The sequence below is a fragment of the Eptesicus fuscus genome, chromosome 21 (assembly GCF_027574615.1).
Source record: "Eptesicus fuscus isolate TK198812 chromosome 21, DD_ASM_mEF_20220401, whole genome shotgun sequence".
NCBI classification, from domain to species: domain Eukaryota; kingdom Metazoa; phylum Chordata; class Mammalia; order Chiroptera; family Vespertilionidae; genus Eptesicus; species Eptesicus fuscus.
Window position 1 is genome coordinate 26,858,922 of NC_072493.1, and position 18,000 is coordinate 26,876,921.

An 18,000-nucleotide genomic window follows, 5' to 3' on the forward strand; every position below is an offset into this window, starting at 1 on the left:
CCTTCTGATCAGCTTTTCCTCCTTCCTTGTCTCACTTGGGCTTCCTGGGGACCACCTCCCCGAAGAGACCACCTCCCAAAGAAACCACCTGCCTTCAAGTCCTTGTCTAAGGGTCTACATTCAAGAGAATCCGGACCGATTCCAGCACTGACCAGCGGGGTAGGGGAGGTCATCCAGCTTGGGTAAGATCATTAACCCGAGCCTTGGATTCTTCCTCTCGAAATGTCTCGTTTCTAACCTAAGCTTCTTCTGAGGTTAAAATAAAAGAATCTGACGGCCAGTGTCCCATTTGGGGCAGCCCATTGGCTCAGAGGCAAATTCTTATCCAGTTTCCAGGTGTGACGGGCGTGGCAGGTAGCTCCATCCTCCTCCCAACGCTGAATTGCTAAAGGGGCCCCTTGTGGCTGGGCTTGTCTGCTGGCCTGGCAAAACCACACGGCAGAGGCACCACCTCGGGCCCAAAGCGGGGAAAAGGTGACCTGTGTTCTTTTTTTTTTTTTTTTTAATTTAGGAATTAAACAGGATAGGACAGCATAGTGAAAGAGGCTTTAGGCTAGTCTACCTAAATCTATACACCCATAGATCTCTTTATTTATTTGTTTGTTGTTGTTGTTGTTAATACTCACCCCAGGATATTTTTGCCATTGATCTTTTAGAGACAGTGGATTAGAGAGGGAAAGACAGAGAGAAACGTCTATGTGAGAGAAACACATCGATTGGTTGGCTTCTGCACGAGTCCAGACCAGGGTCCAGGCTGGGGAGGAGCCTGCAACCAAGGTACGTGCCCTTGACCAGGATTGAACTCGGGACCCTTTTGTCTGTAGGCCGACACTCTATCCACTGAGCCAAATCGGCTAGGGTGACCTCTGTTCTTATAGAGATGTTATTGTATCTTTCTGATAAAGATAATAAATTGCTTGTCATAAACTATGTTTCTCTGGTTTCTAGTTTCCTTTTCTAGTCAATTACCCCAAATAACACAAATTTAAGCAAATAGTTTCATTTCAGGTCACAGAACTTAGTGCTGCAATCAAGGATCTGAATGAAATTCCTCACAAAATATAATAATTAGAAGAACAATGAAAGCCGAATCAAAATGTCCCAGCACCCCACAACACTAAAAGGCAGTCTGGTAATTGCCAAATTATATTTGGCCTCAACTTTCAAGGGGCTCTTTTTTATTTGGGCAGAGAAAATAGGACTAAAGAACATTACAATAACCACACAAGACTACGAATGCAATTATAAAATAAGCCATATCCTAGCAGGCAAATCGTTTTAATGTGTTTTGAGAAATGAATACTCTCCATGGAATTAAAGGAAAAAACATCAACGTGCAGGAAATTAATTATAAAGAAATAAGACACAGAAAAGCTTTGAGTGTCATAAAATTACAAATACAAAAGCAGCAAATTAAAAAAAAAAAGCACATGATTACAGATTTTGATAGCATTAGTAGCCAGAACATACCCAATGAATTACTTAATTGTCAAATATCTTACTAATTTTGACAGAAGGCTGATGGTAATGATTAACTTCGATTGATTCCAAAGGACTTTATTTGTCCTTCAGTTTCAAGGAAACCTGTAGAGATGGCCTCCAGTAACTTTGAAAGGGTGTTCTTTTTCTCAAAGAACTAACCTGCAAGGGGTTTTCCCTGCTGCCCACCAAATTTGTACATTCACTCAACTCTTTTAGCTAAGGCAACCAAAAGACAATTTCTTGAGATCCCCAAAACATCATCAGAAGCCACAAATTCTACCCATGTTAAAAAAACAAAAACAAACCCACAAAAAAAAAAAACTACCTCCAATGCTGAGGGCAATAATTCCATAAAGTGCAAGACGGTTCACTGTTACAGATTTCGTGGATTTCATGCTAAAGTTTCTTTCAAAGAATGGGTGGATGAGAGTGGATCAGGACCCCAGCCATGCCCTGGGTTGAGAAATAACCCGTATGAGAAAGGTGATCTATGGATCTGTCCTCAGGTATCTTTTCGACTCTGTGCACACTGCTGAGGTAGGAGCTTTGGAAGGAGTAGGGGACGTCTTAAGGGAGTGAGTGTCCTCTTGGCTAACCGTGCCCTCTTGCTCAGTTGGGGGCCCAAGACAGTCATGGTTCATATTCATTGGCCATGTGTGACCTTACAAAATTCAAGAGTTGTATCAGACCACAGCCACGGGGGACAGCAAGATCCAAGACAAAGCCACATGAGGCGGGCAGTATCCTGGCACTGACTACGGGACATCTGCTGTCTAGTGCAAGGTCAAGGGGGTGGGGATCAGGGGGTGAGGTGGAAAACCCCGGCAGGCAACCTACAAAACGGTTATTAGCAAATGGTATCAAAAAGTATCAAAACATTTCAAAAAACATTAAAAACTGCCAGGCGTGGCAGACGCACTCTGCAGGATCTCCACGTACCTGTGGAGCGGCCCTATGCTCCAGAAGTTTGTCCTGGAGGCCAGGACACTGCCCCCTTCCTTCCCTCTGAAGATACTCAGAATCTGCAGAGACAGTGAGGATGGCCAGGCCATGGCTGGAACTGCCTCTCCAGGTTAGGGACCAGCAGTCTGAGATTCTAGCGAAAAACTCCAAGAGCTAAAAGGCCTGTGAGGTACTGCTTGGGCTGGAGCTGGCCAAGCCACATGCCATGGAGGACCAGGGTAGAGACAAGCTGGTAGCTCTATATGGGGGTGTTTGTGTGTGTGTGGGGGGTCCTCTCCCAACCCGCATTGCTCAAACCACCAAAAGGTTATTCACTCCCAGACTTGGAGCCAGGGACTTTGAACCCCAGGCAAACTCACCTGAACTCACACAGGGAGACCCTGGACCTCAGGGGAGGGACTTCACCCCCTTCTGGCATTTGGGTCTCCACCCCAAACTGAACACCTCTTAGGGTTGGCTTCTGGGGTTTCTATTAAGTCATCATGAGGTCAGGTCACCTGTCAGTCAGGGGTGAGGGGAGGGACATTCAGAATATAATACACACGTGGGTTTCCTGCTCAGATCAAAATCTGGAAGTCCTACCCGGTAGTCTAGCTAACGTAGCAGAATGTTAAAAATACTGATTGAGCCATCCATACAAGCAGGTTGCTGAGACAGTCTCTGTACAGCTTCGACAGCAGAAAGACCACTCTAAGGAACAAGGGTTTCTCCAGCTTTTCTATCCCCTCCCATTATTCCATTTATGTCTTAAGCAAACAAGTTCCAACTGGGATGAGGATCAAACTCAAAACCTACAACTAATATAAAGTTAAAACTCTGGTTCTTTAAAAATGAGGGAAAACAGGACAAACAACAAAATCTGAATAAAAGCCCACCATACTTATTTTGAAAGATGAAAACAAACGATCCAGATACTCTCACAGTTCCGCCTGAAGCACTGACAATTTGTTGACACGGTGGCAAATGTTGCTGTTTTCGTCTCAAGACGGCAGCCTGCAAGAATTGTCACTTTGGTTGGAAAGGACGCCTTCAAGATTTTGCAGTTCAAATGGCCCCCTGCCAAACCGAGTTAAAGCCATTTCCTTCCATTCTTAGTTGGACTGCACAGCGGTGATTTCCATCTTGAAACACGGACCGCGAAAACCATGCTGGCCCCGCCATTGACCCCAAGGAACTTTCTTAGTGTAAGTGGAGCCACCACCAATTATTTGAAGTTGGTTCGCAAGAGGACACTTCCTTATCAAGTCTACCTTTAAAGAAATGTCCCCTCCACCTCCATATTAGCTTCTAAGCCGTGTGGATTACAAAGTGCCTTCATAGCGGGAGGAGAGACGTCACAAAATATGAGGTGCAGGACATTGTAAGACCAAGGCACAAGTCAGAACAGAGGCCAGAGGCCGGCATCCTGGGACACGTCCTGGCGGTCAAAAATAAAACAAGCTGGCTTAGGCTCCAAACTGATGGCTGGCCACTCCCAAGGTCAAAGTCATCTGTCTCCCAAGGCACAAAGGGTCTATGAGCTCTTCCCCTCCTGCCCTTGGGTTCTGGTTGACCACCTCTTTGACTTGGGCTGAGCAAGGGAGAACAGACCATAGATTCTGTGCCTCCTAAAGGGTCTTTGAGCAATGAGCCCTTTCCTGGAAAAGGGAGGGGCTAAGCTATCCCAACGTTTGTAAAAGTTCTGCAAAATATGTTTCGTGGAGGGCTGAGACTGGGTATGAGACAAAAAAGGGTTCCAGGCTCAATGAAGTTTGGAGATGCTGGTTGATGGAATGTTAAGTTAATGCAGGACTTCTCAGAGCCTTTAATACCCAGAAGGGTTGTCAAGCCACAGTAAGAGTGTAGTTTTTTGGTTTGTTTGCATGCCTTGCAGAACTTCTCAACAGTGTGTAAGCCTCTAGAGACTCCCATATACGAGAAACTAGCTAACTATGCAGACTCCTTTCCCAACTAGCAACAGAGGGCCATGATTTGGGTAATGAAGCTTTAAACGTCCACTCACAGCTCTCCTGGTGGCTATAAAAATCATGGAAAACCTTGAAAGAAAGGAAGTGCAGTAAAGAGACAAAAATAAAATAAAGTTAATTGAGATTCTTATTCTAACATCAATGCTACCAATGCATCTTGAAATTTGCTCATCTCTGCCAAGGTATAGATCATTAATGCCTCCTTTGGCCTATGATTAAAACTGATCACATTCCTTTCCTCCCATCATACTTAGTGTTACACAGTGTCTTGGGACAGTAGTCTCAAACTCTTCTTAAAGGGCACACTCTTGATGCTCTAGTAACTGCAGAAATCAGTGCAGGGTGGTCACAGATCTCAAAAGGAGGTGCTGAATATTTTAATAGCTTATACAGACGGAAAGAGCTTCACCCCTGGGAGAAGCCTCGCCATTATTTCCTCTAACCCTGTTGCTTAATGAATGAGGAAAACAGCTCACGACTTATTGAAGAATTTGCCCAGCAGCACAAAACTACTTAGCAGCCGGTGGCTGGGACCAGGGCCTGTGGCTTGAGTTGGTGAGACACTCAACAACCTTCTGAGGGGTTAACGTGCACTCACTCATGTAAAAGCTTTCAAGAAATGCTTCTAGGAGATGGAGTCAGAGAACAATGCTAAATTCTAGGGTGCTGCCTTTTTCTTTCCTGAGAAATAAATGTAGATTTGGGGGCTCAGTACATCAGAAACAGTGGGTGCCAGGAAAAAGAGAAAGTTAAAAAAAAAAAAAGCACAAATTGTAGAATGTTTATAAAGAGCTTCAGGCCTTGTTTTCCCTTCTTCCCTGATTACTTAAACCCTTTTAGAATTCAGGAAGATTACTAACCAGGAAAACCGAGTATGCAGAAACAACAGTCACTTGATAAGAAAATCCTAAGGGGGATACCTCCCGGGTGAGAAGTCCAGGTGCCCCTAGCTGACCTGGTGAGCCCTGGTCACTCTCTCACCCTCTCCAGGTCCCTGTGACCCCACTTATAAAAACAAATGCACTTGACCCTGCCAGTGATTCCCTAATGGGGCTGATGCTCAGTCACTCCAGGAGCTGGTTAAATAGTTTCCAGCCACTCCCTTCACCACTCCCGGTAGTTTTAGATGCAGTCATTCTGAGGCGGGGCCCAGGAATCTGCATTTTAAAAAGCTCCGCCAGGTTTGGGGAGGCTCAGGGCTGGAGGGTCTGAAATGTTCCACCGAAGCCTCTAGTTTCGCTGCAAACATTTCTACGTAACCCCTGCCCTAGCTACTCTCAGGGGGGTGGCTTGCAGGATCCCCCAAAATGGGTAATGTGGAGAGAAGCCCTGTATAGACATAAGGGGATAGTTCCTGTCTGGGCCGAGGTTTAATTACTCAAGCAAGATAATATGTAAAGTTACGTAGAATATTTAATCGATTACGGTGATATTATAGAAATACTACGAATCATAAAAGTAAAAAAAAGCTGCTAAGGGATACATAATGCTTCCAGGGTTCTATGAAGTCGCTGCTGGTCTACAGACACTCTGGGAGGTGGCGGCGGGGACCAGGTCCCAGCAGGCACGGCGGGGTCACTGGCCCCGGTCCTGGTGCCTCTTGGCCTTGCCCTTCTTCTTCTTGTCCTCCAGTCGCGGCTTCAGGGCGCAGACGCAGGCGGACACGCCGGCGATGGCCTTGGGCAGGTCGGTGCCTTTGCTCCACTTGTCCTTCTCGCGGTCGTACACCTGGACCGTCTTGGAGAAGGCCGTGTTCTCCCAGCTGTAGCCGCCCAGGATGTAAATGCGGCCCTCCCACACGGCCACGCCCGACTCGCTGTTGGCGTGCAGCAGCGGGGCCACGCGGGTCCACTGGTTGCACTGCGGGCTGTAGGCCTCCACGCCCAGCACGTCGAAGCGCTCCATGGACTCCACGCTGTCGTCGCTGCCCCCGATGGAGTAGATGCGGTCCTCCAGGCTGCACATGCTGTGCCAGCCCCGCGCCGTGGTCATGGGCCGGCGCTCCTCCCACACGTCCGTCCGGTGGTCGTAGCACAGCAGGTTCTTGCGGTAGGGGCCGATCTGGTAGTCGTGGCCCCCCGAGATGTACACGAAGTCTTTGTAGATGGTGCCTGCGTGGCCATAGGTGAACCTGTGGAGGGGTGGGCGGAGACAGGGAGGGAGCTCAGTACTGTCCTGGGCGGGGCCTCCGGGAGCCGAGGCTGCAGTCTTTTCCTCGCAAAACAAAACGGGGACAACCTGTCGTCTTGTGAGGGGCTTGTGAGGATTTGAGGGGCTAATGCAGGGAGCGGGCACCCCGTGAACGCCTTAGAGATGGCAGCTGTCACCGCACAGGAGGTAAACAGACAGCTGTGCAGTCAGACCGCCTGGGCAAGAATTCCCAGCTCTGCCCCCTCTCCATTTCCCCACCTGAGAAATGGGCATCATCACAAGACTGCTTTCCTTCTCGTAAGGGCTGGAAACAGCAACAGCATGCTACTGAGGCACACACATGTACCTGATCAAGTTATATAGCAAACGGGGAATGAAGTGAAGTACAACTCCACCCATAAGGTTCTGAAAAGTCAAGACTAGGGAGACAGGAAATGCCAGTGGTGGCCAGCAGTTCGGAGGCAGGGGACAGGGGTGAAGCAGTGGAGCACAAGGGACCTCAGGGCAGGGACACCACTCTGTGTGGGTCTGTAATGGTGGGTACCTGTCCACTGAAACCCAGGAAGTGAACAGACTCAGAAACTGAGGGATCTTTTGTCTTAACGGCAGCGCTGACACTTGTACGAGGTCAGCCTAAACAGGAGCCCTGACTCGCCCTCTGCCTCGCATGGTCCACTCTCTGTTATTTACAAGCCAGGAGACTTGTCCTGGAATTAGAAGCCTTAAAATCCAGAAAGTGAGGTGAACTGAACTGTAACCCAAAAGTCGTCCCATTTGAAGAGTTCGCACAAAACCCCCAACTACCTTGGCAAGCCGGCCACGTAGGACCAGGCGTCGGTCTTGGGACTGTAAGTCTCTACCGAAGAGAGGGCTCCGTTCTCATTCCGGCCACCGACGGCCACCAGCATGTCTTCAATGGAGGCAAGGTAGAAGTCCACGCGGCGCTGGTTCATGGAGGCCACCTGCGGAGGCGAGACACCTGTACCTTCCCTTCCCCAAACCCTGGACAGCATCAACATCGAGCACCACTTCCCAACGGGGTTCTGTGGAGCACAGCCCAGAGAGGGAGGCGGTGGCCACGTGAGTTTGGCGGAAGGGAGTTAAACTTAAAGAAAGAAGGGTCCTTCTGGAGGGACTTCTCCGTCCCCAAGGACCCTTGAGACATTGCGAATCCCCAAAAGGGGTTTGGAGAACACAGCTCCCCAAACTTGTTTGGCCACATGGCCAGCCTCATGTACTTGAATTCTGAGGGCACACAGTTCATCATTGCTGACTTAGTGATTTCTTAAAGTAAACATTCATCTTTCCTCTTGCCAACCCTTCAGATAGGTTTTTAATGAATGCTGATTGCCATTGTGTTAACAGGCAGAAAGTGGAACTCAACAGGAAATTGAAAAGCAAAAGACCCAACTTTTTTTTTTTTAAATAATCCAAGCAGAACACACAAGTCCACACAGTCCTGCAGGAGACCATCGTTCGGGCTGCCACCGGCACCGAGCTTTGGAGGACGGGCTCCAAAGCCGGGAAGTGCTTCCACCGTGGTGGGTGGTTTTAGATTTTCGCGAATAAAATCAAAAGGTCAGCAGAGTCCATTCTGAGATTTGAGCTCAGAACAACACCACGTTACGGAGAGCCACTGAGGTCTGAGGATAAAGACTGAGGCCGACTGTCATGGATGTGGTCCGGAGAGGTGTTTGTGGGGGGAAAGGAACACTTTTTCACCTCCGCCAGGCACTGGCCAATCAACATGAGCTACATACAACCCCTGAACCTGGAAGGTCAATGCCCTTCTCCCACCCATGTCCAGAGGAAGAAGCTGAAAGTTGGAGAAGGCAAGGGACCAGTCTGAAATTCCCAGCTGCAACTTAGCCAGATGGGGATGTGAACTCAGGTCTGCCGCCAAGACCCACGCTCTTCCCAGAAGTGGCCGCCGTACCTGCCGGAGACGTGAGCCTCCACGGCCTCCTCAGACCAGCTCCACACCTTTCCGAAAGCGGAGCGTGGCCGGGACTCTGAGCCACGGGAGGAAGGTTTGAACTACGGGTCAGATCTCTAGCCCGGCGATAGCCGATGGGGTAGCCACTAACCTCGTGTGGCCATTTACACACAAAGGTAAATGAAAGTGAAATCAAATACAAAATTCAGTCCTTCGGTCCCACTGGCTACATTTCAAGAGCTCAGCGGCCACACAGAGCTGGTGGCTACTACATGAGAAAAGCACAGACCTAGAGCGTTTCTAGGTGCAGGAAGTTCTAGACCGACCCTGCAGGTCAGCCCGCACTCCCCCAACCAGGCACAGGGGAGGGTGGGAATTAGGTGGCTCGTCACTTTATCATCACACCTGCTTCAGAAGCAGGAACGGGTCAAGGCCAGAAAGAAGGGAGGGGCAGTCAAGGTTAGGTTAAGAGAGAGCAAAAGTCCTCAAGAGTAAAGAAAGAATCTGGCTTTAATCTCACCTTGATCCACTGTTTACAGCGGGGGTCATACCTATAAAGAAGATTGGACGCTGCGTCCCCTCCATTGTCCCTCGAGAAGCTGCCGCCAGCGATGAAGATGAACCCCCCCAGCACAGCAACGCAGTGATGGCTCCGTCGGGCCGGCAGGGGTGTCTCCTTGACCCACTGCTCGCTCTTGGCGTCCAGGTAGCAGGTGTCATCACTGAGCTCCAGACACCGCTCGGAGACCTCGCCGCCCACGAACAGCAGGCGCTCCTCGTTGGTGCGGAGCGCCGTGCGCTTGGTCTGCATGACCGGCTGGGCCGCCAGGCTGTTGTGGTAGCGCACAGCCTCCTCGATGAAGCCCTCGCAGTTGGCCTCCCTGGGCAGCAGCGAGCACACGGCCGGCTTGACGCGGTGCAGCAGGTCGTTCTTGGGGATGAGCGGGAAGTGGATGTGCTCCAGCACCTGGTAGGCGTGGGCCTCGCGCTCCGGCTGCTGCGTCAGCCACTGCAGGGCGGCCTGCAGCAGGTCGTGCTCGCATTCCCGCTGCACCTCGCTGCTGCTCAGGTACACGCAGAGCTTCTGCATGGAGATGTTCTGCAGGAAGTCAGGGGTGAAGGACAGTGTGCCGAAGTGGCTCAGGATGAAGCCGTCGATGAAGGCATCCAGCCGCTTGAGGCTGTAGATGGAGGCCAGCTCCTGCAGGTACAGGTAGTTGTCCTCGCTCACCTCCTGCTCCAGGTACTCGCAGCAGAAATCCACCACAGTCCAGATCTGCAGCAGGTGGGCCGTCTCCAGGATGTAGTCGATGTTGCCACCATCCAGGGCCAGCTCCCCGCCGTACAAGAAGTCCACCACGGCCTTGAGGCCGATGTAGGAGGCACCAATCAGCTCCACCTCCTTCTGGAAGGCCTCACGCATGCCCAGGGTGAACATGGAGTTGAAGTAGTCGCTGCACACGGCCAGCAGGTTGCGGTGGGCTGGCACGCGCTGCTCGTCGGCCACCAGGACGATGTCACAGAAGAGGCCACGCAGGCGCTGCTCGTTCAGCCGCTGTAGCACTGTGGTCGAGTGCTCAGACCAGCGGTACACCTGTGGGAGAGCACGTGTCAGGGGCTCGAACCCGGGCCCAGAGAGGGGAAGCATGCCAACCTGGCCCCTCGCTGCTGCAGGAGTCAATCTAGTGGGACACAACCAGCATGTTAAATACAGTGGAATGGCTCTAGCCAGCTGCTCAGTGGTTAGAGCGTTGACCCATGGACTGAAGGGTCACAGGTTCGATTCAGGTCAAGGGCATATACCAGGGTTGCAGGCTCGATCCCCAGCCCAAGTCAGCATGTGTGGGAGGCAACCAATAGATGCTTCTCTCTCTCTCTCTGTCTTTCCCCCACTCCCTTCTCCTCTTTCTAAAAATCAATGGGAAAACATATCCTCAGGTGAGGATTAACAAATAAATACAGTGGACTGAAGGAGACTGGGAAACAAAATACAGTGCATTGCAGGAAACGAGGGTGTTTATGTGTATCGGATATATCTTCCTTCTTCTTTGTAAATAAAATTCCTAAAATCAATCTCCCTTCCTTCTTTCCTCTCTTCCTCTTATCTTTCTTTTCCTTCTTTATAAATAAAATTCCTAAAAGGTTTCTTTTTTTCCTTCCCTCCCTTCCTTCCTGTGGCTCAGGGGCACATAGTAGATTTGAAAAACGCTGTCCTGTCAGGATAGAGAAGTGGCTTCGGACGCAGACTCTAAGGTCAAACAGAATCGAGGTTTGCATCCAGCTCTGCCACTTACTAGCGATGCGATCTTGGTTGAGCCACGAGGAGGCTCTGAGCCTCCATGTCCTCATGTCACACGTGAGGATGAGGATACTCACCACTCAGGTGGCCGAGGGGCGGGGGTGTCACGGCAAAAAGCCTGCCCGAGGGAAGCTGCTGTGATTAGCAATCCCCACTGAGGCTCTGAGCCGGGGAAGACAGCTTTCTCTGTGTCTTAGAAAGGCACGTGGCGATGCTACAGAGACCCCCATTTCTAGCGATCCAAACTAAGTGCTCTGGAGACCCTCATTCCAGAAACATGGCTTCCCCAGCCACTGCCAGGGTTGAAAGAGATACACTGAATGTGATATGCAGAGACGCCGTCTTTTCCTGGGGGCTTACGTGTACCCTGCACTGTGCCGGGCACTTGACATGCACTCTCATTCGAGCATCATGAAAACCCTCCAAGAGAACGTCTATTATAATCCCCATTTTCCAGATGAGAAAAACTAAGGCCAGAGAGACTGAGAAACTGGCCCAAAGCCCCACTGTGATGGCGGCAGAGCTGAGATTTGAAGGTAGGTCTGATTCCAGAGCCCAGACCTGTAATCACCATGCTACACTACAATGAACAAATCAATTAATATGAATAATGAATAGGAACCCATTCCACAGATTCAGATCGGCAGACACTTATTCCGTGCTATATGCCTGCCATGTGCTTTTGAGGGTACAAAACTATGTCAGACCTGGACAACAGTTTCTAAATCCTTGGAGAACTAATTATGCTTTGGGCGTTCAGGATACTGCATGCTTGCTTATTTCATCACTGTAAAAACAACAAGAACATTCAATATGGGAAAAACAGGCCTTCAGAAACATCAACTAGGGAGTTCGTCGATTTGAGGGCGACTGAGGAAAGGGGCTGGCTGGGCACTTAAGCCTGAAAAGGGGAAAGTGAGAAAAGGAGAAGAGAAAGATGGACTGAGGGCTCAGATGTGAGCAGCCGTGTGACTGGCTTCCAGGTCCCCGAATTCTTACAGGTTCTTGTCAACATGTATCCTACAGCAGTGGCTTTCATTTCTTCCCCCGCTCCAAATCTGCTCCTTACTGCCTCTAACACACTTGTAATTGAGGTCCCTTATTTCCCCGGGGTCCTGCCTGTTGGCCTTGCCTGGATAATTCCAACATCAAGCGCTCCACCTACATCACAGGCACGGACAGGGGCCTCGCATTCTGATGAGGACACCAGACGAAAGCTTCCTTCCCATTCAAGTTGAGAGAGCCAGACTCACTGCTCTCATGTTCCAGGACGGCTTCTCCTGGGTCCCATACACGGATAGCTCTGTGTATCCTGCTTAGCAGCAGAGGGCCAGGCTGGCCTGGTTTTGGCTTCTAATTAAGCAGGGATGGTCTGGGCTCCAACACACACTGGCTTGGGGCCCCTCTCAGGTGTGGACTGAAGGAGGGAAATTATAAAGCATGGCAGCAGCAGGCTCCCCTGTAATAGTAAAGGCTCGGTGTCCCGAGAGAAGTGAGTGTGGGGCATCAGGTGGGCTGTCTGCCCACCCTGGGCCCCTGGTCGTCTCTACGCTGAGGAGGCTGCTGAGACTCTACACTTCAATTGGGGCACACGTGACCCCACGCTGCTGAGTAAAAAGGGAAACAGCTCCAAGGGGCGGGGATCGGGGAAAGCCCGGATGAGAGCTGCCGAGGGGCACCATCTGCTGCAGGGAGCCAGGGCAGGCAAGAGGGCAGCGCTGCTCCTAAAACCGGGTCTCCGTGCTAAGCAGGCGCATTTAATTCTGTACCTGGTTATTTCGGTGTAGCTGCAGACAGAACTTTCAAAGAGCAGACAACACGATTCCCCAGTTTTAAAGGGACATCAGTAACAGACTTGCAGCATTTTGTATGATTTTGAAGCCCCGATCTCCAGCATTCTCTGATGGTATTATATTAACTCCGGTTATTCCTTTGTTTTCCATGTCAGTGCTTTTATCAGAGGCCAGGCAAGGTGGGTGGAGAAACACGGACTCGGGAGCTCACACTGGACAGACGCAGCAGGTATGGGGTATTTCATAATAGAAGAATGCAGCATCAACATGGACCGACACATTTTAGAATAGCTAAATGAACAGCGGTGGTCACACGATAGGAGACTCCACTGCGCTGGGAAGGAACCATCTACCCCTACACACACCAGCTGGGCGAGAATCTCAGCTGCATAACGCTGAGTGCAAGGAGCCAGGCACAACAAGAGCACCTGCCCTCTGGTTCATTTACATCAAGTTCAAGGGCAGGCACACCTGCAGGGGTGGAAGCCGGAGAGTGGCAATGTAGGGACTGGAGAGATTTGGTAATTTTTTTTTTTCTTTTCTTAAATCTGGGTACAGGCTACATGGGTGTGTTAATGTCTAGAAAATCAAGGTACACTTAATAGCATTTCTGTTATAAAGGCAATCAAGCAAGGGGTAGAGAACCCTACTCCTAAAAGCTTTGATTCAGAAAGAAACCAACTCGGAGTCTGGCTTTCAGCGAGAACGATTTCCAGCGCTATCAAACTTAGAAAGTGACACTGTCTCCGCAGCCAAGCTCTGAAACAAAGCCCCTTTGAGACAGCAGGGAGACCTTCCTGGGTTTTCACAGTAGATAAAGCCAGGCTTGGCAAGCCTTCCCAGGACACGCAAAAGGAAATAGGAAACCGCTTCTCAGGAGACAGACCTCTCCTGAAAATGACAACCCCGCTTTCTTGTATGCACATCTGTAGAACCGCTTTCTCTCATTTTTTTTTCTCAAATCCAGGGTCTTTCCACAACTCCCTTTATCTAATGTGGTCTTTCTCAATCTTTTTTTTTCAATCTTCTTTTAAGATTTTTTTTCTAATATTCCCCATGAAATTGTGAACACCACATACATTCTGTTTGTCCATGCGTGTACTATATGCACAGCTGTGCTTTAATCATAAAAAGAGTGAGTCTTGCCGAAACCGGTTTGGCTCAGTGGATAGAGCGTCGGCCTGTGGACTGAAAGGTCCCGGGTTCGATTCCGGTCAAGGGCATGTACCTTGGTTGCGGGCACATCCCCAGTAGGGGGTGTGCAGGAGGCGGCTGATCGATGTTTCTCTCCCATTGATGTTTCTAACTCTCTATCCCTCTCCTTTCCTCTATGTAAAAAAATCAATAAAATATATTTAAAAAAAAAAAAAGAGTGAGTCTTTCCATACCTCCAAAAACCAATCCCACCCCCTTGGGGAAAATATTGGCCTCACTGAAAATGATCTAAGGTAACCATAAACTTGAATCTCCAAAAAGGGCCACTTTTAAAGAAAAGAGGGTGGTACTGACGTGTCCAAAGCGGCAGGCGGAAGTGGAGACTGTCCTGAAAACCAGGCCCCCAATCCTGACTTATGCCGCTGTGGGGAGAGGGCTGCTCCCAGGCCCTGGAGGAGTTTGATGAAGGCACAGATTCCCAGGTCCAGCTCTCGGGGTTTAACTGAGCAGGCACGAGGTGGGGCCAGACATGCATTTCTAATGGGACACCCTCACCTTCTCCCAGGGTGGTTTTGATACACCCAGTGTGACACAGGTTGGTAGCCCAGCCCTGGGGAGCCACTCTTACTCACTCCTACGGCCCCAGGAAGTCATGTCGGGGGAAGACCCTGGGCCCTTAACATCCAGGTCTGCAATGTGCTGCCCCCACTACAAGGTCGGTGCTGGTTTCTCAATGGACTTGTCCTTGGAGTGTTCGAGCCCCCAAGTGGGGAATGGCAATCCCATGGCTTTTATCCTGACCCACCCATGTCAGGGTTGAGGTGCAGAATAGATGAGTTGAGTTGTGTCTCTCCCATACCTCGCCCTCCCAGCTCTCTGATTTTATGATTCTTCCACTCCTGGCCTGTGCTACCTCTAAGGCGATTAACACCACTACCTACCACTAGAAACCCAGTCTATACATTGAGAACGAGCTCATCAGAAAAGCGTCACACTTCCTAGGCAATGTGCACAGGTGGTGAGCGACCATTCACAGACCTTTGAAGATTCGCTGATCTTGTAGGGTCGAGACACTCTCGTCAGCCGGCTTCCCTCCATCATAAGAGCGGTCACAGTCCTACAACAAGAACAGGGTTTCTGAGCACACAGGGGCAGTGATGACTCCAGGTCATTCATTCATTGCAGGCTCTGCTCGACCACAGCAATGACAACAACGGTGACAGCAGTCACACAGAGGACAGAGGGAGGGAAAGCAGTGTACTACAGAGAACTCATGCTGTGAGTGGAAAAAAAATCAGGTTGTTCGGACACATTTAGCAAGTGTTCCTTTGGCATCTAAAATCTGACACCATGTCTTTTAGCCAAACCACCTCCTACAAACACCTACCTTTTGATGCTTGATCTCACATAGATAAGCCTCTTGGCTAGAATAAGGTTATAGTGACAAGAGTTATTTCAGAGCCCGGACGATGACCCTGGAACCAAGCGACGAGATTTCTTTCCATGTGCTGTGTCATTTAACCCTGTTTCTCCTTCACCCCTGAGGCAGGTGGCACCATCACTTCTGACACTTAGGCTCCTGGGGAGGAGGGACTCACCCAAGGTCACACCCCAGGAAGCGGCAGGTCCCTCTCGCCACCAATCCAGGCGGCAATCCGAGGCTCCGTGTGCCATGAGTGAGAAAAGCTTTCTGTGGCCAGGCTGACGTCACATATCCCATTTTACAGATGAGGATACTGAGTTAAAGGCCACATGGCTGGTAAATGGCTGGGAACCAAACCTGAGCCCTTGATTGTGATGCTCTGCTGAATGCGACCCAGTCTATGAGTGTCATACTTCTAAAATACCATGGTGAAGCTGAGGATGTGGTGCAGTGAAGACTGCCATATATAAAGCATGTTCTAGACACAGGTACTGGTTTAAGTGCTTTCCTGATTTAATCCCCACAACAACCCCATGAGGCCAGCACTATTATTATCCTCAGTTAGTGGAGGAGGAAACCGATAGCAGCAGGGGAAGTAACTAGACAGCGTCACACAGGAAGAAGCTGGCCGAGTTGGGATTCCAACCCACAGTGCCTTCCATGCACTTAACCCCTAGGTTATTCCACCTGGCCATAAAAATTAAAAAAGAGACAAGACAAAAGCCCGCGCGGGCAGGAAACCTGCTGGGCCTTTGCCCTGCCTGGAACATTCAGGATAAACGAGCATGGAGCATGTTAATCTCTCTAGACCTCAGGGTCTTGTCTATGAAATGGGCCTGTTTAGCAGGTGACACTGAGGTTTCTTCCAGCTTTGAAATGCCAAGCGACTCACTGACAGCACAGAGCCAGCCTTTGGGAGACTTGGGGGGGTGGGGAGGGGGGCCGGGGGAAGCAGAGGAGGGGCTGAGCCAGCAACATGGGGTACAAGTTACATGCTGGGACTGAGGGTTTAAGGAAGAATTCTTTTTCCTGCCGAGTTAAAAAAGAGTCAATTTGTTACCTACTGAACAAAACAGTCTTTGCTAATAAAAACACACACACAATATAACAAGAAGTCAGCACTGTTTCAAGACAATCTGGGACATGCAGAGGGGGGCTCCAGTAACCCCAAGGGAGGAATAACTTCAGGCACAGTCCACGCTGTCCGGCTCCCCGGGAGGGAGGAAGGGACAACTTGACAAATTAGCAACTTTGTGACAATGACCATCTGTACCCACCCCTGTCCTTCCCGAGGGGTCCTCAGCAGCTGGAGGACTCTGAGAGGGAAGGGAAGGAAAGCACATTCATGCAGTGCCTACTGCACACCCCTGACTTCCTTGTTTCTCCTTCACCCGAGGCAGGTGGCACCATCGCTTCTGACACTTAGGCTCCCGTGGAGGAGGGGCTCACCCAAGGTCACACCGCAGGAAGCGGCAGGTCCCTCTCGCCACCCGCTCCAGGCGGCAATCCGAGGCTCCGTGAGAAAAGCTTTCTTTTCTAGGCCACGATTTCTAGAGAGTTTCCCCTTGTGTAGGTTCCCTTTTGTCTCCGGGCAAGAGGCTTGGGGCCGATTTCTACAAGTGTTGGGTGTCTGCTGCCTCCGTGCTTTCATCCGCCTGGACAGGATGCTTACAAGGTCTTCGTAAACACGGGAGCCGCGGCCACGTCCGGACCGGGGGGTCCCCAGGGAGCCTCTTCTCCAAGCTTCTTCCCCGGGTTTCGACCCAGAACCTGCTCGACCTCAGCGCTCGGGCAAACACACGTCGTGGAGATGTACACGGCTGCCCGCCAGCACTCACCGTCGCCCGCAGGGTCTCCGGGGGACGCTGCTGTCGCTCGCTCGGACCCGGCACCCCCGGCGGAACTGCCGGCACAACGGCCGCCCCGGCAGGCTCGAGCCGGCTGCGAGGAGGCGGAGGAGGCAGAGGAGGCGGAGCCGGGACGCCACCCGGACCGGCGCCCCCGGCGGGACGCGGGGACACTCACCTGGGCCGCGCGGGCCGGTCGCCCAGGCGGCACCGGTCCCACCTTGGCGGGCGGCGCCCCTCCCCGCTCCGCCGCACACCTGCCCCGGCACAAAGGGGCGCCGCGGGGGCCGGGCGGGGAGGCGCTGGCCGGGCCGGGGTCCTCCCAGGCAGGCCCGCCCCCGCCCCCCGACGGCGGCGCGCGGCGGTCCGGGCCCGAGGCCACCTGGAGGCGCTACGGGCGCGGCGCGGGGGCTCCCGGCGGGGGTGCCGGGCGGGCGGGGCGGCGGGGCGCGGGCTCCGCAGCCCCGGGGCCGGCCCGGTGCGCAGCCATGGCTCCGCCAGGAAGTGCGAGGCCGAGGGCGGAGGCGCGCGCGGCCAATGGCGGCGGCGGGAGGGGGTGGGCTCAGCGGCGCCGAGGCGGGGCCTGCGCCTGGGGCGCGGGGTGCGCGCGGGGCCGCCGCGGCCGCGCGAAATGCCTAGTAGGTGTCGCGCACTGTGCCAGGCGCGGGCGCACGGCGTGGACGGGCAAGGCGAGGTCCCCTGGGGGACGTGACGGTGCCCAGGCGCTGAGGGCTGGAGGGGCACCGCGAGGGCATCTTTGCTCTCACCTCGTCTCAGTCTTTGCTGGAAAGCCCCCTGCGTTCATCCCAGGGTGAAGCCTTCCCTGACCTTCTACATGCTCTACATAGCCACATCCCCTCTCTCTTCGCTTCCAGCTTTACACTTCACTTCAGCGTCTAATATTTTAAATCACGTTCTTTTTCATTCGCTTATTGTCGCCCCCTCCCCCTCCGCCCCCAGCCAGTAGAAACCCTCCAGGGCAGG

At 51.8% G+C, this 18,000-nt stretch overlaps 1 protein-coding gene across 3 annotated transcripts; it reads right to left on the reverse strand.

The window, feature by feature from the left end:
• Positions 1–1,237: 1,237 nt before the first annotated feature.
• On the reverse strand, positions 1,238–17,523 carry KLHL36 (kelch like family member 36). 3 transcript variants are annotated; one of them, XM_008139723.3, is made up of 5 exons: positions 17,008–17,523; positions 14,785–14,863; positions 9,020–10,093; positions 7,368–7,525; positions 1,238–6,543 (listed from the first exon to the last, which is right to left on the reverse strand). In XM_008139723.3, the coding sequence occupies exons 2-5, from the start codon at positions 14,845–14,847 to the stop codon at positions 5,988–5,990; spliced, it is 1,851 nt and encodes a 616-aa protein (XP_008137945.2). In that variant the 5' UTR covers positions 14,848–14,863; positions 17,008–17,523; the 3' UTR covers positions 1,238–5,987. The 3 variants fall into 3 exon arrangements, with proteins under 3 accessions (XP_008137945.2, XP_054565993.1, XP_054565994.1); XM_054710018.1 differs by lacking the exon at positions 17,008–17,523 and adding an exon at positions 15,345–15,408; XM_054710019.1 differs by lacking the exon at positions 17,008–17,523 and adding an exon at positions 15,134–15,311.
• Between the last annotated feature and the right edge of the window lie 477 nt (positions 17,524–18,000).

Excerpts from the sequence above, each read along its gene's own strand:
- KLHL36 (XM_008139723.3), bottom strand. The coding sequence starts at position 14,847 with ATGATGGAGGGAAGCCGGCTGACGAGAGTGTCTCGACCCTACAAGATC. Across the intron at positions 7,526-9,019 it reads GCTGTAAACAGTGGATCAAG|GTGGCCTCCATGAACCAGCG; the intron begins GTGAGATTAAAG and ends TCGCCTCCGCAG. Across the intron at positions 6,544-7,367 it reads TACGTGGCCGGCTTGCCAAG|GTTCACCTATGGCCACGCAG; the intron begins GTAGTTGGGGGT and ends ACCCCTCCACAG.